The sequence below is a fragment of the Polypterus senegalus genome, chromosome 13, assembly GCF_016835505.1.
Source record: "Polypterus senegalus isolate Bchr_013 chromosome 13, ASM1683550v1, whole genome shotgun sequence".
Taxonomy (NCBI): Eukaryota; Metazoa; Chordata; class Cladistia; order Polypteriformes; family Polypteridae; genus Polypterus; species Polypterus senegalus.
In genome coordinates, this window is record NC_053166.1 from 84,629,044 (window position 1) to 84,654,249 (window position 25,206).

At 36.7% G+C, this 25,206-nt stretch overlaps 1 protein-coding gene across 8 annotated transcripts in view; it reads left to right on the top strand.

Annotated features, from left to right (window-relative positions):
• The window catches only part of cxxc5a (CXXC finger protein 5a), a 316,967-nt gene that overhangs the window by 161,617 nt on the left and 130,144 nt on the right, over positions 1 to 25,206 (top strand). For 7 of the 8 annotated variants that reach the window (XM_039773817.1, XM_039773819.1, XM_039773820.1 and 4 more), the window contains exon 3: positions 15,780 to 16,456. The exons of the other annotated variant lie outside the window; for it this stretch is intronic. In XM_039773817.1, coding sequence (XP_039629751.1) covers positions 15,780 to 15,824 — 45 coding nt within the window. In that variant the 3' untranslated portion in view covers positions 15,825 to 16,456. Of the gene's footprint in view, positions 1 to 15,779; positions 16,457 to 25,206 lie in introns of those variants that run through there. 8 annotated transcript variants of the gene reach the window in all.

Here is a 25,206-nt window from a genome sequence, read left to right on the forward strand (position 1 = left end):
GGATGTGGTTAATTAGGAAGAAATATTCAAAGATTGTTTTCATAGCAGTGGTTGTAAAGAGCGTTGTTCAGTGAAAGAAACGAGTGATTTTGTGCCGACAGCAGTAGTAGTAGAAATCTTACAGAGCAGGACCTTTTTAATTGCATGACTTCAGCTAAATTATATTAAAAGGGATCAACCTCCCTTGCAACTGATACTTTAATTTATTTATTTATTTTACACAAAATGTATTTTGCAGGTTTGTGAGAGTGTTTGTGTATCATTTTAAAACCCTAGTCACATTTTTGCCTGTCATTGTGTCCTGACTTTGGAAGGCTATGCATAAAAAAGAAGTTTCCTTTTTGTGCTTCTGTTCACCTGCTGAAGAGTGAAATTCCCTGAAGCAGATGAAAGAAGCAGGCCGTCACATGACACTGAACAAACTCACCCCCAAAGTCCCCCTGCATGCACAGAAACACACACACACACACACCGGCTGTTGGGTTCCTGGTTGAGGCCCAAGAAAGGAGAGGAAGGGGACTAAATTAGAAGCAGCTATAAATTTACCTCAGGTCCGCAAATCATTAACAAGATAACTCCCCTTTGAAACATTCCTCAGCTTGAGGAGGCTGTTAGCGCTGGCTGTCATTAAAGCTGTTCTCGGCATTAGTTTGACACAGCAGTGAGTATCCTACACTTTCAGTAATCAAAAAAAAGAAATCTGAACGCTTTGTTAATTTCCCACCTTGCTGACTAACATGCGTCAGGGTGGAGTGTAGCAACGCTGCACTGGATTGTGCAGCTGAAATGGATTCAGGCTGGGAGTCGATTTGGAGGGACTGGTTTGAAGAATATGCTGCAGGCTTTGTTTTGCTTTGCCAGGCTCAGACTTGCAACCTTTCCTCCTCATCTCACACTGTGCTGCCCATGTGCTCCTCCTCAGGTTTACTTGTATGGTATTTTGAACATTTTGTCTCTCAGTTTCCCTTTCTTAATCGCAAAACATTTTAATATTTCAACAGGCTCAGTTCCTGTAATTTATTTTTTCCAATCCTATCTGAGTTTTCAGTACTTGGCTGATGCCAGAATAGAGAGTCCCATCTTGCTTGAGTGTAACTTGAAGTGATTTCTTTCAAAATGGTATAGTCTCTGTAGATATAGTAAGTAACCCTAGTATTTTAGGGTTGGTGCTCTCCATTGCAGTTAAGAGGTGTATGTTACACATACTGTACATATTGTCTCAATGTCACCGCATCTGCGATTGGGACTTGCTCTTATTCCTGCAACACCAGAAAGGAGAAACATGGTCAAAAATCTCCTTCGGCTCCACCTACACACCAGCCTACTAAGCTATAGGAACACTTCTCCCACTTGATAAGCGATTGGTTGTTTGCCTTATTTAGGTAGGCCACTTGGCTGCCATCAGCATCGGCTCCAATATGAGTCATGCTGACTGATTGCATCCATATTGGCTAGTTTCCTTTACCTTTCTTGGCTGCAGATTTTAACCAACTGTCTGTAAGAAATTTACAGCAGAATAATCACTGAAGTCTCAGCAGGCGATGAGCAAGACAAAGTGTTTAAATCACTGGCATAATCCAATTTTGAGTTCTGCGAGGCGTGAAAAATGCAGATTATTTCAGTGCTGTTTCGACACCTTGACTTGTTTGTGCTCTTCAAAATCTGTCTAATTGACATTGGCTGACCACCGACGCAGCTGAAGACTTTATTCTTACAGGTGCTTTGGTAAATCATACTCTGTCAAAATTTTGCATCAAAGGTGAAGTGCCATGTAATACATATTAGTCATTACCTTGATTTCTTTTTATGCTGTTCTCTGTAATAAGAATGCTCTTTACAGATGTGCTGTGTGTATGTATTTTTATGTGTTCTGGCAGGATGAGGTACACTGGTAGCAGGGAAAACCCCAGAAATTCTAGCCTCATTAATCAGAAGACAGGGACTAGCTTGCGATGGGACTCCAAAATGTCATGCAGCATACTCAGTGCTTGAAGTGGGCCAATGCTCAGTGGAACACAGTATTACAATTTCTACATTGATTACTTTCTTAAAGTTTCACAGGGACCCGACCCACCAGTGCTCTTTAATTGAATGTTGATGTATCCTGACAATCGACACTTCATGGTGAATGTCCACCCTGCTCTTCGATCAAATATAAGTGTGATGGAGGGACCTGCCTAGAGAATTGGCGCCTTTTCTTAGGGTACCACCACAGTTCTTGAAGTGTTTGAAGGTTCACGGGGACCTTGGCACCCTTCCCACCAATGCTCTTCAATCGAATGATGATGTATCTTGGCACTCAGTGCTTCAAGGGGGGCCTCCACCCCACTCTTCAATCAAATGTCATTGTACAGGGAACCTACCTAGAGTACAGTTACCTTTTCTGACCATACCAATAAGTACCAGCATCTTTTCTTAACGTTACATAACAGGACTGGAAGCTTCACGGGGGACAACACCCTATACACCCACTTTTCTTATATTGAGTTATTTTATTGCTATATACAGGGTACCAGTAATTTGATTTCACTTCAGGAACTGTGAACACTCATACTCTGTCAATATTGTCAGTTCACCTAATGTTCATGGTTATAAAATGTAGAAAGAATTAGATTACCAGAAGAAATCATCAAAAAATACAAGAAGAATTATTAAATTCTACACAGGCAGGTACTACAAAACCTGTGCTAGCTGGAGCTGTGAGTCTGTGCGATTGTGCCACCCAAGTTAATTTGTGATGTTTTGCAAAATAATATTGTCCTTATTCCTTCCTTTTTTCTTAACTAGCTTAATGCAGTAAAGATTCACAATGAGTTCAAGTGCATCAGGTTCAAAGCAGGAAGTAATCCAAGATGAGACTTCAGTCCATCCAAGGCATATAGAATAGTCAAATATTTGTGCAAATATGAAATATCCATCAATCCATCCATCCATTTTCTAACCCGCTGAATCCGAATACAGGGTCACGGGGGTCTGCTGGAGCCAATCCCAGCCAACACAGTGGACAAGGCAGGAAACAAACCCTGGGCAGGGTGCCAGCCCACTGCAGAATAAGAAATATAATGTATATATTTTTTGTTAAAAATAATCACAAGAAACCACATCCAATAGTGTTGTTTATAGCGAGAGAAAGTAGTACTGTGATTTAGTATTTTTTTTAGAATAGCTTAACTTCATTTATGTTCATTTATGGTCCAAAGTGTGAATTAAGGTGAGAGTTGACACAAATTAGGAAAAGAATTTAAGTAAATGCCTACAGCCGTAGCGGCTTGGCCATATCAGTATAAAAAGCACAAGATCTGTCTCACAACTGACCTTTTTCAAACCTGGTGCCATGTTTGTCAGTTTGCACTCTCGTTTTCTTTTTGCTCAGGCTCTGGCCCCTATGACACCTGAGTTTAAGTGGGTGGATGAATTTTTTTTATTCCTTTTGTGGAACTTTGTTTACCAAATCGGTCTCAATTAATTTTAGTATTTTATTTTTCTTTAATTCTTGATGTATTATTAATGTCACATACACCTTCAAATGCAGCTCATGCAGGAATTAAAATAGGACTGCATCAGCATGCACCTGCAAAAGGAAAAAAAAAACAGGTGGAAGTAAATTTCATTCCAAAGAGCAAAATTAGGAACATACAGAGTTATTCTGCATTTTCTTCATAACTATACTATATAAATATACTATAAAGTATGATAAACAATGATGGCTATTTGTGAAGGGAAATTTGACATGAAATATTTAAAAACCTCAGTTATGAGGAAACAACAATAAAATATAACAAGGTAGTTTCAGGTATCACAAGTATAAAACACAGAGCTACAGTAAAATAGAAATATTTATGAATACCATTCTCAGTTTAAAAGTATTTTTGTTTAGCCTGAAAAATTTTTTTTAAACTAAAAGACCTATAAAATTATGAAATTAATTGCATGTTTTCCTCAATGATTCATAGCGAATTTAAGAATTCATTTTCAAGATCCGTTCACTATGCTGAGGATAAACCTAAAAGCCAAAGATATCACATAAATCAACACGGAGCCACAAGGCACCCCTATGTTTTTGGTTTCAGCACTTATTTATTAGCCACAATTTTCAGCCACACTTTTTCTTTGGTTTGCCATGTACAGCTGCAGTAATATACTATTAGGTAAGTGCCAAGCATATTTAAAGTTTATTATTTTGGTGAGTTTCTTGAATCGGACTTTCTCTACTGTGTGAATGGCCAGTACATTTTTTGCAATAAAAATTGCGTTTTCATTGTTATACATTTTGGTCAGGTGTTCACATCTGTGGAGGATCATGTAGCAGCCAAAGAGTGCATGTCAGGCTTTCCACATGCTTAACAGGCTGTTAGTGTTGTTTTAAATAATAAAAAAAGGATTTGTGGGTTTGCCTGGATTTCATGACACTAACTTTGGGCAGGGAGCTCCAATAAATATGGTTTTGTTATTCATCTGACCTTTTAAGACACCTTCCTTTTTTTAGTGTGCTGTAAAATCCTTCTCAGAATGAATCATTTATGTTTAGTACCTGAATCTTCCTCAGTATTGCTGCTCATTGTTTTCTTTCTCAGCGCTTCCCTTTAGACAAAGAAGGATGCAATAGTGGGACATCTTTGGAAATGTTCTAGTAAAAGTGTGAGGGGCTGTCTTTTCTTTCACATGAATGAATATATTTTGTCTCTTGGCAAGGGAGCAGATGTAGTGAACAGGGAAGTTTCCTGGTGGTGCTGTGCTTGACTGCCAGTAAGGTTGCATGTACCTGTTGTGGTATGCAGTGCTTCAGCTTAGACAGCATGATAGCAGTAATTTGCGCTGGACAGTAGAGAAGTCGTCTATCTAATCTTGAAGAAGGAACACGGCCTGTAGTGTACATTTTGCATGCAGTTTGCAAATGTATTTGTCCTGGTTTGTACAGAGCCATTAGACACCCTTTTTCAGTCTGAGCTTTAGTGAATAACCCCCTGCATGTGTGCTGCATTGGATGGATTGTTTATTCCCTTCGGGAGAAAACCCAGTGGTTGTTGAGAGGATGATAAACTACATATGAAATGTATGTAATTGTGGAATTGCTCATGATACCAATATCATTATCAGTACCATTAGATATTTCATAATTACTGTTATTTTATTAGCACTCAGTCTTTTCCATGTTATAGTAATTTTAGACAAACTGAGCTGATGGATGACTCACAAATTCCACTTTAAAAATGACTCCCTTTATACTGTCACAAGTGGCATAGATTCTTTATGTGTTGTTGCTTTGAAATGCTCCAAGTGTCAGATGCCACTCCTTCATATGATAAAAGTTCCGCTAATGTTTGTTGTATAGCTTTTATATTATCCGTTTATCAATTTGTGTTTAGTAAAGGCTTTCAACAAGACCAGATTAGATTTGATAGAGACTGAATTTATTAGAGTTGATCTGGAATGGGGATCATTGCCTTACACAGATTATACAAGTTGTCCATGCAGATGTATCTAGAACATTGTCGGGCAGGAATTTTCTAGGGGCGCCGTGAAAACTTTTGTAAAACATTTAAAATTGCTAGTGTTTTTGAACTTTTGGTTGATTAAAAAGATAATGTTTAAAAAAATATATTTTATGTTGGAAAAACAGATAACGGAACACTTACGGAAATGAAGTCTAAGAAACGTGAGAGACTTCAAATGATCGATAAGGAAATGCGCGTCTGTCTTTCGAAAATTGATCCTCGCATTAATCTCATATGTGCTGAAAAACAATCTCAACGTTCACATTAATTAAATTTAAGATTTATCCTTTGATTCCTTTATTAATAAAATGTCTTTCAAACTTGTAAAATGAACTGTTTTTATTGGCGATTGTCCATAGATTGTGTAGTCAGTCCCTCAGGTGCAGCGTAAAAGAAAATTTTTGGACTTAGTGCGCTGCAACTAGAAAAAGGTTGCCTTTCACTGATCTAGAATGTTGACTGAAAACCACATTGCTGAATATGACACAGTTTTGCAGCTCTTTGCACGAAATACAGTACACCATGAGAAGTAATGGATAGGATTGAAGAAGCTGTTATCTTATGATATTTTATCCATCCATTATCCAACCCACTATATCTTAACTACAGGGTCATGGGGGTCTGCTGGAGCCAATCCTAGCCAACACAGGGCAGGAAACAAACCCCAGGCAGGGCGCCAGCCCACCCACACTAGGGACAATTTAGAATTGCCAATGCACCTAACCTGCATGTCTTTGGAAGGAAACCAGAACACCCAGAGGAAACCCACGCAGAGAACATGCAAACTCCACGCAGGGAGGACCCAGGAAGCGAACCTGGGTCTCCTAACTGCGAGGCAGCAGCACTGCCCACTGCGCCACCGTGCCGCCACATGTTATTTATAGTCATTTTAATTGTAATAATAATTTTAATTTTTCATTTTAATAAAATGTAGTAAGAAATCATAGAAGTAACTAATTACCAAATACTAGAAAGACGAGTGTCATATTGAAAAAGTGGCAGCCTCTAACGGGAGCAGTGAATGAAGAAGAAGAAAGACGATGTTAGCTTTGCATAAACTGAAGTGGAAAGAAGCAATCCTGAAATTCACTCATCATTGCGTGTGATTATTTTAGTTTTTAGCAAACTTACTAATTTTGATTTCAAGTACAAGTATGCATAAGTGCAGGTATCCATCTGAGTTTAAGAAATTGGCTTGTGTTTTCCTTTCATTGCCCAACTGTTCTAAATACATCTTGTCGCCCATCCTTGTGTCACTGTATTATGGGATCATAGGTATAGCTTATAGCTTGTAGGTCTATTTCTCTGCACTGTTTCAGGGTTAGGCTCCAGCTTTACTGTGACCCTGCTTAGGATAAGTTTGAAATTGTATGGGTGGATTTCTCAGACCTTATTAAGTCAGAACACCTACAAATATTCTATTGCCCCCACTCCTCCCATAGTAGCTTACGCAGTAGTATAAAGAACTTACCAGAGGTGGTTCAGGCTGTGTTACTCTTGTGCTCACATTGTCCAACGAGAGGAACACTTGATCATGTTTTCAGCAGTTCCTGTTAAACCCAGAGAGAAGAGGGGCATCGTTGGTGTCATGAGCAGGTGCTGAAATTTATTTCAAACCCCATCAGTAAAAACATTGTCCACAACAAGCATCTGCATCTTCTTGGTCAAATATATTTATCAAGGCAGAGGAGAGGCCACAAACCTTAAAGAACACACCGACAGGTCTCCTGAGAAACTGGCAGCTCAAGGTCCAGGAAAGAAATTCAGACTTCCAGCCAGAATCGTACAAACCACAGATAGACCAGATATTGCTTTGTGTTCTGAAACAGTAAAGCACATCATTTTACTTCTGCTGAATGTCCCCTGGAAAAACCAAGGAAAAGAACAGGGCCAAATATGAAGACTTTGTTCCTGAATGGCATAGGCATGCTTGGAATGCTTGCTATATACTAATAGAGGCAGCCAGTAGAGTAATACAGGTGTTAATAAGAGCAGGGCTGTGGCCTCAGGATGATGATAAATCAAGAGAAATGATTCATGGACAGCAGTAGGCACAGGATGATTACCCAGCGAGCTACAGATAGCATGCCTGTTAGTCTGCATGTTAAGTTGTCAGCCTGCACAGAGTTTACACATACTCAGAAGAAAGGTTAACTGAAAGATCTGGTTAGCTGGGGATTGTAAGGTGCACGTTTGCAGGCTGCTCACAATGCTCACCACAGAAAGAAGAGTTCAAGCAGCCCTGGATGAGCATTGGAACACACCGTGACCCCAGGTTGCATCACAGATGATGTATCTGAGTGTACCATGAGATGAATTACTATATATATATATATATACAGTATATATTTCTTTTTTAAATTCCTTGTGAACAGGTAAAGTAATTATAACCAGGTTGAGACCTGAAGAGGTTTTAAGCGCTGTCCATCAGGCATTTTGTCTGTTTGTATTATTGTGAAATCCAAGCACACAGAAGTAAGACAAAATCACAAAAAAAGGTTTTGTCCTTCTTTTACTGTTCTCTGGTTCTAGTAGCCACTCTCAGTCAGTGCCAAAAGCTGTCTATACTTCATCTAGAGAAACTGTGGCATTCGCTGCTCAGGTGGCAAGCCAGCTGCACCTTCTCTTAACACATTTCACACACGTTGAAATGTTAGATGAAGTCAATAAATAAAAATAAAGAAACACTTTGGATGAAACAGTGCACTTGTCATAAGGCACTCTTATTTAATACTCGTCAAGCAGTGCACAATTCATGCAGGAAGGACTATAGGGAAGTTTTTTGACAAGGCTCTTTTGCATTATCATTTATTGAAATTGTGACATCTTAAGTAGCAAAGATTTGCTCTGCAGTCTCCTAGCCTCAGAGAAGCATTACATTGAAGTGTGACACCTAGTGGAACTTGAAGGTGATAAGTTTGAAACTTTTAATATTATAATGGCAATGTACTACTGTAGAGATTTAGGGCCACATTTTCAGTTTGAACATAATTTTGCATTTTTCATTTATCAAAGTATTATACAGTATAAGAAAGACATTTATTGTCTTTAATGTATTGTCAACTGAATTTAATATGATGTTTTCTGAAAAGAAAGTGAAGTTACAACAATGTAGTGAATGTATAATTAAAATACAGGAGTATGGTGTTTGCATTGAAAACTTTTCTATTGCTGTAGAATGATAGAAACCCACAAAAAATGAGTTATTCAACCACTTACTGCAATATTTCTACATAGATGCTGTATAAATAACATTATATATGATTATCATATTTATAGATTCATATGCTTTGTATATGTGTGCATGTGTGTATTCATGTTCTGTTTGGAATTCCTTTCTACATGACATTTGCTTGTTCTGCTCACTGTTCATATGGTTTTCCATCCACAGTTCAAACACACAGAGTTATGATTGATAGGGAACTCTAAATTGTCCTGATATTGTATAAGTGAGGTTTGACTCATGCACTTCAATGAAAATGAAACAAATTACATCGACTAAGTAAAATGGAATGGGCATTAATGATTTATTGTATGTGTAAGAAATTTTATATAATTTTAAAATATATATACAGTAAATATAAAATATAATGAAATTTTAATATAATGGTACGCAGAATTTATGAAATTCCATTTTAATGCATTTTTAGTAATTATTTTTTCAATACGCAGTGCTGGGAAGTACAAAAATATAGCGGGAATAACGGGCTCACGGAAAGGACTGACTTTAACTGGGATGCCAGTCAATCACAGGACACTCCCACACTCCCACTTATTTAAACTGGATGTTACCGATGTTGTAATAGCATGTTCTTAAACACTATGAGGAAACTGCTTTCCTGGAAAATAGCTTGTACAAGCTTAGGAAGAACATCCGCAGTGCATATAGAAGGCATCTCAACTAGAAATTAAACCACCATTCAGGAATTGTGAGGCAGTGTCAACAACCACTAGGCCACTGCTAATAATGAAACAAAATTCTAATATTTTCAAAGCTGCTTTATCCAATTCAAGGTCATGGGGAGACAAAATCTATCAAGAGAATGTTGAGTTCTGGACAGGGTGTTAGTCCATCATAGACAAAATCTTATCATTTGTAATTAGTTGAAAATCAAAGAGTATGTCCTAGTAGCAAGTGAACTAAACCAAGTTTGTCAACTCAATTTCTGTCTCTAACTGACTGTATGACCCTGAGCTGGTCACTTAACTTGTCTGTGCTCCAACTGACAAAGATATAAACAGTTATAATATACGGTTCAGTGCCCAATATAATTTTTGGGACAAAGACACATTTTTTTCATTGATATACCCCTCTTCTCCACTGTTTATAATTACAAGTCAGATAATTCAGATGTGATTAAAGTGTAGATTTTAATTTAAGGGTATTGGCATGCATTTTGGTCACAGCATGTAGAAATGACACTTTTTTGTGCATACTATATACTGATCTTGTAAAGTGAATAAAAGTGTGTTTCAAATAAAAAATAAATAATATTAACATGCTTGCAAAATAGGGCGGTGTGGTGGCTCATTGGAAGTGCTGCTGCCTCGCAGTTAGGAGACCCAGGTTCACCTCCCGGGCCCTCCCTGCATGGAGTTTGCATGTTCTCCCCATGTATGCGTGTGTTTCCTCCAAGTGCTCCGGTTTTTTCCCACAGTCCAAAAGCATGAAGGTTAGGTGCATTGGTGATTCTAAATTGTCCCTGGTGTGCGTGCACCCTGTGGTGGACTGGCACCCTGCCTGTGGTTTGTTTCCTGCCTTGCACCCTGTGTTGGCTGGGATTGGCTCCAGCAGGCCCCCGTGACCCTGTAGTTAGGATATAGCGGGTTGGATAATGGATGGATGGATAGATGCTTGCAAAATTCAAGTAGATTCCACAAGTATATAATATATGTTTCTGTATACAGTAATCCCTCGTTATATCACGCTTCGACTTTCGCGGCTTCACTCTATCGCGGATTTTATATGTAAGCATAACTAAATATTTAACATGGATTTTTCGCTGCTTCGTGGGTTCTGCGGACAATGGATCTGTTTACTTCCTGTACATGCTACCTCAGTTGGTTTGCCCAGATGATTTCATACAAGGGACGCTATTGGCGGATGACTGAGAAGCTAACCAATCAGAGCACGCAGTTTAGTTCCTGTGTGCTGAATGCGGTGTTAACCAGGAAGTCTCATCTCGCTCATTCCGCATCAACGTGTTTCGCTGTGTAAAGAGTTAACTTTTGTGCTGTTTTGTGTTTATCTTTGTGCGTAGTCAAGCCCTTCATTATGGCTCCAAAACGATCTGCTCCTGCTACTGCTTCAGGGGCCGTGCATCTACCGGCAACGGAAGATGTTAACGATTGCTGAAAAGGTAAACGTTTTGGATTTGTTGAAGGAAGGGAAAAGCTACAACGCTGTAGGACGCCATTACAGCATCAATGAGGCTGCATTTTTATTTAAAAAGTAGGAAAGGAATATAAGATCTACGGCCACAGTGTCCTTTTAACCAGGGTGCAAAACGAGTTGTAAGTGGATGTAATAAGGCAGTAGTCCGGATCGAATCTGCTTTAGAGATTTGGATTGAAGACTGCCGGAAGAAGAACAACGGTGGTGCTACATAGTCGCCTGAAGAGGCTCCTTTAGAAGAGCTGTAACGCTGTCATTTGTTGTGCAGTAAAATTAAACTCATTGTTATCGGACAAGTCATTGTGTCATTGTTGGTGAGTAACCATAATTAATTTTCTACTTACAGTACTTAGTACATGTACATACGTTTAGTGTCACTGTACACACATTTACTGTATACAATTTTTCTTGCATTGTACGTATTTATTGCTGGTGGCCTGTCTATCATAATGGCTGTAACATGTGATATTAGAGACGCTCGATATCTTTAAAATAATATTTAGGTTTTACTGTATATAAACAGTGTGTTTACATACATAATTTCAATGAATCTTACCTAATATCTAAGAGAATACAAAGGGATTATGCTGTATAACTCTGCAGGGAATATTTATAAACAGTGTGGGAGAGTTTATAAGGGCTTAAAATATATAAAAATAACCATAGAAACATATGGTTTCTACTTCGCGGATTTTCACCTATCGCGGGTAGGGGGGTCTGGAACGCAACCCCCGCGATCGAGGAGGGATTACTATACACGTATCCATGCAGACGACATTTCCCTTAGTAGTACACTATTATGTGAAAGATGTCTATGACAGAATATTTTATCTTTGACAAGGTTATGGTTCTAATGCCAAATTGCCTGTATACATTGTTAAAATTCAGAAAGAATAGATATGTGTTTGTTATTTGAGCTCAACAGTTCTATGTGGAGTTTGCATGTTCTTCTCTTATTTGCATGGGACAATAGGATCCTTTCATATAATCCTGGGACAGCCGAAACGTCTAGTTACCCCATTGTGTGTTTGTGCATCTTGTTATGGGTTACCGTCATTGTAACTGGTGGAACTGGACAAAACTTTTGACTCTTTGAGAACGTGAAAGGGTAATGTTAATGAACCATAAAAACAGAAAGATTAACAAGTGTAGTAATTTGCCTTTATAGATATTACGCTGTGCTACCTGTCTAAGACAGGTTGAAATCTAAGTAATCTACGTAGGCCTCAGCAGTAACGTTTGCTTTGTAACCTGTCTCATTTTTATGCCATTTGGTGTGAGATTCGTTAAAGATTTGTTAATGTTTATGATGCGCCATCTGTTGGAATGACAGAGACATTGCATTTTCTCCTGAACTACCTGTACAAACCTTTTTTATATCTTTTTTTTTTCCTCTCAAGCAGAGAGCACAAGCAGTAAAATAGAGTAGATTTACACAAAGGTGCCACTGAAAACGAGATGCTCCACAATGCTTGATACTTATTTCCTAACACTGGCAGGTTAAGGAAATCAGTGCATTACAAACTAGTGCTCTACCCTGTACAACATGATTGCATATACATGACATAAATATTCAGTAATTGATTATAAAGTATTAATCCACCTTACTGAAAGGATAAGTGTCTGTGTGTCTGTCTTTGCATACGTCTAGTTGCTATGTCTCTGTCATTCCAGCAGATGGTGCTTCACAAACATCAGCACTGCTTTTATAAATCCTATACCAAATGGCGTATAACAGAGACATAAGCATTGCATGGTGAGCTGCAAACATTAATGCTGAGGTTTACATTGATTACTTAGATTTCAACCTGATATAGACAGGTAGCACAGCTAGTTACATTATATTTTAAAAGTTCAATTGTATATTTGTAATCATATTGGTCAAGGGTTCTTTTCTAATGTATAGCATTTTACTTTTATTCTTGCTACTCTCTGAGAGTTTGCAAACATAAAAAATGTTTTACGCTTGTTCAGGGTCATAAACATTCCTTCTTTATTTTCCCCATTTTCATTTGAATATAAATTTTGTCTTGAATTAACTGATCTAATTAATTGCTGGGGTGAAAAATAGTTATCTGTCATGAAAAGGTTTCAATTTTTGTGTATAATATATTTTTAGAACTGAGAAGAGAAGTGGTAACTTTTAATCTGAACAGAATAAAATCAGGAAATTTTGTGCCCGTCTCATTTACTTAACTGTTAATGTCTATTATACTCTTGCTGTTTTCTTTTTTTTCTTTCCCTACTCAAAACAAATATGACTTCCTTCGGAAGTGTTCTTATTTAATGCTAGACCTCAAACACATTTGCTCCCTCACTTGATGCACTCTTGCTTTTAGGTACACCCTTTAGAGTCTCAGAGAAAGAAATGACATTGGTGCTTTTGAAAGAGCGAACAAGCAGTCTTCTCCCTGATTAAATAAAAACAGGTTAAAAGAAATCCAGACATCTGGACAAAAGCCAGATAACAGGCGGCTTTTACTGAAGCACATCAAATTCTGAATAGTTCACTTAAGGTTAAACCCTAATGACTTTAAGCTCAGCATGAGAATGATATTAGAGGGAAGAAATAGAATCTGAGGAGAAAGAGAAAATGGACTGGAACTGATAATAAATTCTCATGTTTTTGCTTAATTTCTGTAAGTTATATGGAATATCGTACCAGGTGCTAAAACACAGCAGTCTTTCACAGAACAAGTTGATTATACCCAGGGGTTAAGGAAACGAGCATGCCTCCAGGAAATGAATGAGTCTCGCTTGGCTGAATGGGCTTTTCTCATGCCAGTCACTTCTTATCACTCTTTGTTCTTAAAGAAGTGGGCGGGGCCAGAGTTAAAGGGAGCTTGGAAACACAGGTCAGCACAAAGACCAGGGGAAAACAAGCAGCTTGGAGATGCCGATAAAGTGAGTTTCACAAAGGGAGTATGATGCTTAAGACATGTTGTCACAAATCGCCCTACCAGCTATAATTTCTGTCTTGTGTTCCTTCCAAGTTTGGTTTCAAATGGTATATGCCATAGTGAGCTCATGTTCACAAGTTTGAAAGGTGATCATAACGATTTGTGCAGCCCCTATCTGGCACTGTTGATTTTCTTTAAGCCTTAATAATCATATATTCATTTATATACTGCCTTACAGAGTGAGCAGTTAGTTAAAGATGCTTTCAGTGAACAATATTGCAGAGCAAACCAATAGCCTGGAGCTTCACTTTTTTTTAATTATACTTGTGTCTACTTGGGTGGCAGTGTGGCACAGAGATTAGTGCTGCTGTCTTACAGCTCCAAAGGCTTACAATTATTATGTGAGAGCTTTGCATCTGCATTGGTTTCTTCCTCTTCCCACACACGTTGTTAATATCCATTTATTAATGGAAATAATGAAAGTATATGTGTGTGAGTGCCTTGCAGTGAGCTGCTTCTCATCCAGTGTTGTTTTTTCCTTCAGGCTGCCACAATGGACTAGATTCTTGCAACTCCATATGTCAGGAAGAAACTTAACAATTTTATTTTTGATCTTGATTTGATATACTTTGTTAATCCTAAGATGGATATGCGTTATCTGACGTCTTGTCCAGGGTTTGTTCCTGCCTTGCGACCTATGCTAGTTGGGGTAGGCTCTAGCAACCCCCACAAACCTGTTCAGGGCTGAGTGGTTTAGAAATTGAATGACTGACTGGCATGTATTTTTGATTAAATGCCAGATTTGTGTTTTAATGTTTTTTAAAGTAAATAAAATTGATTAAACTCTGCCAGCAGGATGTCTTTGTAAATGAACCGCTCACCTATGTAACACCTCGCTTCTTTATATGGCATGATTTCTACAAAAGTAGTACAACGTGCTTAAGGTTAGCCATTTATGCAATTTAATTATTTGTTTAACATGTGGGGACAGGACGTTGTAGTAGGTGAGCACAAATTGAAAAATACGGCAGAAGTCAAGGTAGGCCTCGGCAATGCAACACAAAATGAAAATCAGAAGGAGTGATGTTAAACTCCAGCTTGTAGTAGTAGTAGTAGTACAGTGGTATTGTCACAGAGTACCCTGATATTCTCAACTGCAATCAACATATGGGGTACTATGATAAATAAGAATAGATAAAAAGACATAACTCCAAATCTAAAAGAAAGTGCAACTGTCCTCATATTGTTTCAAAATCCATATCCTTACTTATATTATCATCTAGCCGCCTTTGGGCACTAAAATCGTACAGTTTTCATACTGTCAAATGTTGGTGTCACTGTTTGAAAGATTTAGCTATGCTGGCATTCTCATCTATCTATCTATCTATCTATCTATCTATCTATCTATCTATCTATCTATCTATCTATCTATCTATCTATCTATCTATCATGTTCAATACACGTTACAGACCCTTAATTGCTTTATTTAATTACTTACATTTTCCTCTCTATTAAATACTGCCTATTCCAGAAAAATTATGAATTTTTTTACATTTTTAATTTCATTAGTTCAGTTAACAAATTATAGGGCAAAAAGGTCACCTCTTGTCCAGCGCTTCCAGATAACAGAGTGCAGTTTCCTTGATATCTCCTTTAGATTTGGGTTTGTTGTTTCACCAACGTGTTTGCATCATCCCTCTGCTTTTAATATTTGAAAACTTTTCTGCCTTTTAAAGGTATTTGCTCTCTTTAATGCTTCAGTGGCTTGCTTTGACAGTGCTTGATAAAATGCTCAACAGGCTTCTGTTTGCCCTCTTCCAATGCTGCCTGTTTGTCTACTATTGATTTGAAAAATTGAGTCTCTGTCTTTTGTTTTATTTTATCCTTTATTCACGTGTGGAACAAAGGCTTCTCAGATAAGCTCCGGTCACACAATCCTTCATCACAGCTTTAATAACGCCTTTATTTCTTTCTTTGTTTCTGTTCCAGAAGGTGATGCTACCCACAGGAGCTGCATTTCGGTGGTTCCAGTAGGAGAATAATTCCAAAGCTGTCATCAAGTGCAATGCCATCTCTTGCTTGTATTGTTTCAGGCAAGGATATTTGGCTGAAACGAATGGATGCACCTACTTTTCCTGAACCAAAAATAAACAGAAGTCTATGGCAACTCATTCCTTTTTTTATATGTTCTGTTTGGTACCCTTTTTTTGTCTTTTTCCAGCAGTGATTTTGAGATGGATCTGTACATTGCCAAACTTGAGAAATAACAGACTGAGTATGGACAATCAAATCATTTCTGTGTTTGGTGTTAATGTTGTTTATGTGTGGAAAGATACAGTACTTGTGTAGAGAATGTAAATTTACAGCTATATTTTAAAACTAGTGGCTAATGACAAGCACTATTGTAAATGAGCACCATTATTACTACTTACCACATGCTCTGTATTTTTAATTTTTTTTTTTTTTTTTTAATGGGGTGGGATGGGTTCTTTTTTGTTACACCAGAAAGCTATAATTTTATACCATCCAATGAAATGTTTGTAATTAAAAGAGAAAGTAACCTAAATACAGTATGTAGTTTCCCCTTTTCTGATAGCAAAAATTTGTCAAATATTACCCTTGCATTATTCATCCAGAAAAAGTTACCTTTCTATACAGTATATATATATATATATATATATATATATATATATATATATATATATATATATATATATATATATATATATATATATAGTTTGTTTTTAAAAAATGCTGGAAAAATATTTGTGGACTGTCTTTAATTTGACATTTTCAAGTGTTGCCAGAGAAAACGATTACAACTTTAATTTGTAGGCATCACTTTTAATGCATATTGACAGATGCAGTGCAGTAATGGGTTAGAAACAGGATACAGGGTCTCTTGTTCAAAAGTTACCAGTTACATCCTTAAAACGGTGATGTTTGTAATATTTTAGCAGTTTGGGCTGTTTTTGTGAATAAACTGAATGCATGTACTTGTGTCAAGATTTACAGTTTTGAAGTCTATGTCTACTTTTGCATGGTGTATTTTTTAAAGACAAGTGTTTTATTCTGTTAAAAATAGCACAGTATGACAAAACGTAATGGAAACAGGTTGTTTTTTTTTTTTTTTCTTTTTCTTTTTCAGTTTTTTTCCCTTCCCATTTGAGCATTTCTGGTTTTACTTCACATCAGTGAATTCATTGAAGTGGTAAACACAGTATCAGAATATGTAATAACAATATTTCTTTGGGTGCTTACTATAATTTTATATTTTAATAATATAAAAATGTGAAAATAGATAGGATGTTTTAAAAACCATAATGTGAGAGTGATTGCAATTTAATTTCTATAAAAATAAAATTTGTTTCAAAAAGCGTGACAAAAAGGGTAGTATTTTTCACAAGTCAACACCGTTACACCAATTGGTCCATTGCTGCAGGTCCAGACAGCTGTGAAAGACACGTAAAACTTTATTGAACAATCTCTATCAATAATGAATGTTAACATATAGCAAGTAATGTACTTTGATTATAGAGCAGGAAAATTCAAAGAAGTAAATCAAAAATAACCGATCACACAATCTTTGATCATTCTGAAGTATTGGTAAGTCTGGATGTGTTAACATTTAAACAATAAGCAAACCAAATAACATAATGTCAAATTATTAGAAAAGTAAGTAAGTAATTTAGAAATTTAAAAACTTGTAACGCTTTGGAATTGTCCTCTATGCTGTATCCACATCTTGTATATCCGCAGGTCCTTCTCTTCTCTAGTAGGTCTCCAACAGAGATGCATCTCCTCTCCTGTTTTCCCCCTACAGGTCATGTACTTGACACCCAGCCGAGATCTGTGGTCTGTCTGAGGTCTAACTGGAGGTTTTTCCATTGCTGGTTTTACCACTACATCGGGTAGAAAGTGATAATTGAGGTCATTTCCTGTATAATGCAGCTTGCCTTCTCAAATCATGCGTCTGAAATATCTAGTATAGTAGGTCAAAACAATGATTTGTAGTTAAATTAAAATGATCTTTAACAGATATAGTATTTAAATAGTTTAAAATTATAACACCTGTACATGTTTCACACAGAAAAAATAAGCTAATACGCAAACAAATTTATATTAAAAGTATAAGTAACAACATAGTTATTCAAAATTAAATAGTTTTTAAATCAGATCCAGTCAAGCCTAGTTTTTCCAACTTAACCATATGTGGTATAGTAAGGTAGTTACATACTATATAATTATATCCTCTCTCAAGCAATGAACTGTACCAGTGCCGTGCAGCACTCACTATATAATATAAATAAGGTTGTTTAAAAAAACTCTGAAAAATGTATTTTATGTGTAGCCAGAATATGTGTTCCTCTGAATTCTTTAAGTTAGTGTTATAATACGTTAAAATTATTTTCAAGACATACAGTATAATGGAGTGTAAGGGTAAGGCAAAACTTTTTTGTGTATCAGTTTCTCTGTAAACACAAACGTTATTACTGCACTGTCTTAGTGTTGTGATTATAACTGTAAGCAGGCATATCATTCCCTATTCAAAATCTAGGAAAACATAAGGATATGCAGCATAGAGTTATGGTCAATTAATTTTAGTGTATTTTTAGATGATACATTTGTTCTGTTTTATTAAAATACTAGCAGAAATTCTCTCCCAGGTGCATTTCATAGTTTAATTTTTACCTTAGCAAATAGAAGAAGGTGTAGTAATTAATCTCATATTTATTAGTCAATATTATTAATAAACAGTATTGCTTTTTGTCTATGCATAAATAAACTATGTAATATACAGCATGTTTATTCTCCATTCTGGAGTAATATTTATGTAATTGTAGGAAAAAGCATTACTCTGTTTCTTCTGTATTTAAATCTTAATCTGAACTTTTATTAATTATCATTGCTAATGTTATTTTAATTAGAAATTGCAGCTTTTAAAGCTTAACTGAAAATTCAATTGGTACATTAGATATCTGGAGAGTAAAAATATTTTGGTTGGTCATTTTTCCAGTTATCATGATGACATCAATTACTACATTTCAGAATTTTTTAAATTATGGATCTTTTGCAGATGAATCAGGAGTTTTAATTTTCACAAATGTACAAAAGGTCTTCTGGTTTTACATGTTGCTGACACCATGAAATATGCAGAGTATTCTGAAGTTCTGCGTGGAATTTAAGAGGATTCTTCAATGCTTTCCACACTATCAGAAGATTTGGATTCTTTTGAAATCCTTTGATTGATACTACCTGTTTTGTTTTAACTGTTTATTGAAGATATTAGGAGAGTGACATTATGAAAAATGTATATTGTATGAGAGAGATTTTAGTAATATAAGTCACAATTATATAAAAATAACTTAAGGCACCACAGATCATGTAGTATTAGGTGGACTGATATGAAAACTTCTTTTATTTTTATATACAGATTAACATTTGATCCTAGAGAAATACTTTAAGCTGTAACCTCTCAACCACCTTATTTCTCCAAGTGCAGTCTCAATGTGTCACTGCTATCTCCTATCATCTAAATGTGTCACTGCTGTCACCTGTAAAAACCTCTAAAGAGACTCTTGTCCACCCCACGCATCTCAAGCCTCATAGTCGCTTTTCCACTCACCTTGTCATCCATCTACTGCTGAGAAAGCCACCCACAATAACATATTGCAGAACTGGCAGTTCTGGTCAAGACCAGGCTACTTCCAAAGAATCAATCATGCGTCTTTGTCTCTGTTACACAGGTGAAATACAAACTTTTAGGAACCTTGGCCGAAGGCTGGATATCAAATGACAATCATCTGGACTCACTCCTCACAAACAAATCTATTCCTCTGAACTCCGACATTTCTTGCATGCATCTCCTGCTGCAAGGTTAAAATACTTCTCGCTGGTGATCAGTGAGGGGTAATCCTTGTGTGTTAACTTAGATGATTGACCAGATTCTGCACATGTGGAAAAAAGCAAATTTTCATCTTCTCTGCTCTCAGTCTTCCATCTAATATGTTAAGATCAACATGCCTTCTTCTTTTCATTTTGTCATTTCACCAAATTCTTGCACTTTTCTACTCTGTTCCTATCTCTAATGTTTCAGAATTTTTGGGTACGTCCCTACACTTCTTCCTGGTCTTAAAACGACCTTCAGCATTGACCATAAAACTTGCTACATCACTTTAGCAATTGCTTATTTTTAGTAATGAAGCAAGCTATCTCCAGCCACTGTCTCCTGCGGTATTCCTCAAGGTTCACTGCTTGTGCAATATTTACATACTGTCTGTTGGCTACTTGGTTTTTCAGTTTAATGTGTCTCTTCTATACTGACAATACCTCAACCTACAGGTAAAATTCCGTTACAACAAACTCCCAGGGACCGAAAAAATATTTTGTTGTAATGACATTCTGTATTTGTTACTATAGTGCTTTCTTTAACTTTTGTCCAGGTGTTTGCAATTATTTCAATAGCTTCTTTCGCGTTCATTTTAATCTCCTCCTGCCTACAAGTTATTCTGACAAGAATTTTTCTTAGCATCTCCTTGCGATAATACACTTTTAGGGTGCGAATGATGCCCAAATCCAATGGCTGAAGCACTGCTGTGAAATTGGGTGGGAGGAATTCAATGTTAACATTATCTAAATGTCGTAGCATGTTGTGTGCAGCACAGTTATCAATCAGAAGCCGATTCATCCTTTTCTTCTTCATATTGTGACGTTTCTGAACACTTTTGGGATCCCACCCAACCGTAACGACACGCTGAAGTGCATCCCAAAGCGTGATTTCAGCGTCTGTGGAAGATTATGTGTCCGTTGCTGAGCAGGGCAATAGCAGGCACAGAAGCAAATCCTAAAAGATCGTTGTCGCGCTATAAGTCCCTGTCTTGCACCCCAAAACACGAGGCTTAGTCTCAGTACTTTAGCAAAACCATCTTTATTCAGCTGGAAACAGGAACGGCACAGTTATTTATTGTAGTGTGATCTGCCACTCTGCTATATACAGACACAGCAGTTAGGCAGGGTCCTGGCCAGGTCAGTGACCAGGTAATCCTGTTATCTGCATTTACAATGTACGTGTTCCTAACCATGCACCACCCATCGAGATCTTTTCTGTTTACTTTGGCGGAGAGATGCAGCATAGCTGTGAGCCTGCTATTGCCCTGTACAGACGCGGAGATCGCACTTCAGGACGCTCTTCACCATGCTGTCTAGCTGGGGGAGGTCCCAAGAGAGTTTACAAACCTCACATTTTCTTGAATGAGTGCCGAATTAATAGGAATATTTCTTGAATGAACATCACTGAACCATATAAATTTCGACATCTTCAAATGCAGCAGTTCACATACATTTGCAACCCGAGATTTTTCTTCTTTTTTTTTTGCTCAGTCTTTCAAAAAAGTTGACAGTGTCGATGCCGAAATTCCGAATTCACTGGCAATGTCTTTTTTCTTTTTGCCACAATCAAGAGCTGCAAAAAATTTTTTTTTTTTTTTCTAATATGAACTGTTATCGTTTTTTCGTGTCTGCTGTTTCTATAGGAGGGTGACAATGAGTTAAATTCTAATGTATGTTTTTCAAATGTTGACGAGCAATAAGCAAAAGGTATCACTGAAAACCGCAGGAAACAAAAAAGGCAAAAAAAAAAAAAAGCAGTACAAGGAAAGTTCGAAGAAAGAAAAAAATTACAGTGTTTTTGTTTGGGGATCGTTGTGCACAACTGAGCTGCAGCCACAGAACTAGCTGCTCCGTGGATGATTCATTCAGGCATTTCAAGGTCTTTTGTGCACTTCGTTGTAATGAAAATATCTGCTGAATGTACTTCACAGTAACGAGATTTCTGTAGACTCTTGTCATATGGAGAAACTGTAAGGACCATAAAAATACTTCGTTGTAATGAAAATTTTATTGTAAAGATATTTGTTGCAATGAAATTTTACCTTTATTTCTCCTAGGGTCTTCTGAAAGGTGCAAAACAAATTTTGTCAAGTTCATTGCCTGCATAAACAACATATATCCATGAATCCCCAATAAATTCATAGAAAGAATTTCTTCAGTTCAGTCAGCTTTGCAAATTCTAACTCAGTTTTGGCTCCTCCAAACTTCTACTCATTGTCACCAGTCCTGGGATTGATTTCAGTTTTACAAATAGCATCTCTGCAGATATCTGGTCGTCATTTTACAATTTGATAGAGTCTAATCCTTGTCTCCTTCTGTATTGTAGAAATAACTCTCCTCATTCTCCTCATCGCTTCAACTTTTGCTAACTGTATTACCATAATACACATTTTAATGGATTTCCTGTTTCAGGTATTGATTGACTGCATAGAGTTTAAAATGTTGCAGCTGGAGTTCTGACTCAAAGCAAACATTAAGTGCTCACCTCCACCTCATCTGACCACACTGGATAGCTTTGTAGTATCACATTTCTTTAAAATTCTCCTTCTTAAAAAGCTGTTAATCTCCAAATCCCATAGTACCGTTCATCATTACTTCCATTTTATCAACCTGCAAAACAACTGAGATCCTCTGATGCAAGGCCATCTCACAATTCCAAAGAGCAATTCTGCAGCCCTTTCAGCTGTATAGTCCCTGCTTTTTAGTACTTGCTTTCAAGGTTTGTTCATGAACCTGAATGGACAAACTTATTCATATTCCATTTAAAGACTTGCTTCTTTTAGCGCACACATAAATCATTTTAAGTGAAAACACGTGTTTCACTTTTCTGTACCCACTATAATAATCCTAATACTGCCAACCTATCATCTCAGGTTAATAATCTTTTCCATGTAAAGTTTATTCTACAAAAGTGACAAGCATTTTAAAGCTTGTTTGTTAACTGTTTAATTTTAGCTTGTTAGGTATGTAAAGCACCTTGTGACATCCTAATCTGTGAAAGGCACTATATAAAATAGAAATTGATTGATTGATTGACTGACTGGCTGGCAAGTGAATACAGTAAGGTCTGATATGTCCATTATTTTGTCTGTACTAATTATTACAGAAAAACCTGCCATTTCCTAAGTAAATTTATTAATATACGAATGAACTGGTTTTGCCCTAATAAGCAACTTTGAAAAACTTGCTCTGTGTTCAGCGATGTTTGGTTGACTTCAGCAATCTCTGAATATTCCATTTTTCGCAAGCTTTGCACTGCACTGTCCAAAGACTTGCTGAATATAGTTGAAAAATGTGAAATAAGTATCTAAGCGTTTGCAAGTAATTGCTGCCACTAATATACATACATTGACAGTTACTTTAATCTGTAAACTTTTTTGTAGTTTACTAAAACATCTTATTGCCAATTTAATTACTATATTTGGGAGTGCACTGTACTTTTTGGGCAGCACAGTGGCTAAAGTATATAGCAAGGCTGGCTGTCAGCTCCACATACCAGGGTTTTGTTCACAGCCCACTACTTGTTTCCAGGTATTCTGGTTTAATCCCACATATTAAAAATATGCATCTTAGTTTGATAGTCAACAGTAAACTGGACCAATGTGATGTAGTGTGGTTAGATGTGAACATACCCTGAGGTGAACAACCCTGAGTCCCATCTGAGCCTGTTCGCAGCCTTTCGACCAGTAAACATGGCAAGACCATACAGTGGCAAACTGTAAATCAGGCTGTATTACCATACTCATTTATGACTTGTCTGTCTTTATGGATAAAAATTCCAGTTGATTAAATGTAAGTGTAATTAAATATTTAACTCTCTTGAGGTACTGGTGACGAGGACACTTGATTTTTTCTATGGAAATATGCGTGTGAGTGTATCCAGGGATTGAACAACATCCTATTCAGGAATGGGACCTACTTAGAGATTGGAATTGCTACAATATTGTACATTTGTGATAATGTAGCTGGTAAGACCACTTCAGAAAAAGATGAAGGGGTTTAATTTATACTCTGGGCAAATATTGCCTTGTTCAGTGGCATGGACTTGTTTACTGTATTTGTGCTTTCAATGCAATGTAAATGTGTAAATATAACTATTCCATTGAAATCATGTCAACAATTGCCTTTAGGTATACCATTTCACTTTTAAAACGGATAAGTTAAGATGAAAGATATTAACAAATGTTGGATTTTTTTAGTATTTTATTGATTTTATTAAAATCAAATAACATTCCATGAAAGCAAGTCAAGTTTAACAAAACTAGGTTTAACGCAAATCAACGCCACCCATGAGAAAGAGAGCTAGGCCAGCAGAGAAAAAATTTAAACTAGTAAAAATAAGTAAACAGATACCGGTAAATTAATAAATAAATAAATAAATAAATAGAATAAAAAAGAGGGGAGAGAATCCGCTTCCTCAGTTAAAATTCTTATTCTAAAATGTTGATCCTGCCAGGTTTTGAAAGGTTTTGTACAGATCCTCTAAGTGAAAATTCGATTTTTTCCAATTTCAAATATTATACATCAGTTACCCACTGACTGAAAAAAGATGAATTAGGATTCTTCCAGCTGAGCAAGATAAGCCTGCGTGCCAAAAGTGGAGTAAAGGCAATCACAGTTTGTTTGTCCTTCTCCACTTTAAGCTCATCTGGAAGTACACCAAACACAGCTGTTAATGAGTTAGAAGGGATTGTGACACCAAGGCTGTCTGAAAGGCATTTAAAGATTTTGGTCCAAAATGATGTTAATTTGATGCAGGCACAAAACATGTGGCCTAGTAAGGCTGGAACTTGATTGTAACGTTCTTATATTGGATCTTGCACTGGAAACATTTTGGACAATTTTAAACAAGAAGTTGAATAATTGTATGCGTTGTGCATATGAAGCTCTAGTGAATTCTGTGCATTGCTGCCTTTCACTCCTTTTCTGAGATGTTGAGTGAGAGATCTTTTTCCCACTGTACTCTGGGATGTTTGAAAGGGAGGGACTGTAATATGGTTTTATATATTACGGAGATGCTGTCTGAGTCCTCAAGACTGATCAATAGTTTTTCCGGCAAAGATGTAGGTGCAAGGTGTGGAAAATTGGACAGGTTATGTCTAACAAAGTTTCTAATTTGAAGGTGAAGTAAAGGTGAAGTGAAAGAAATGTGTTGCTGGAAAGTTAAAGGAGGAGGAAAATTATACAGGTTTTGTTGGACTTTTTTTTATTATATACTAATCACTGGTAACTCTAAATATAAGCACAGTTAAGACTTCAAAATGAAAACTATTAAAGAACAGGTGGCTTATGTTGTTGGTTATGATATTTCAAAATATATATCACATTATATTTCAGTTCTTTACTTGGTTTAAACGGTACAACCTTCCAGCAATGGAAAATATGTCAAGTGTTACCATATTTTAAGACCTGGATCATTCAATAGCACAGTATTCAGCAAGAAGTTCCTTTATTTTTATCATAAGGTTCTCTGTACATTCATAGATCTGAGTCAATCAAAGAAAAGAAACATTTCCTAATGTTACCC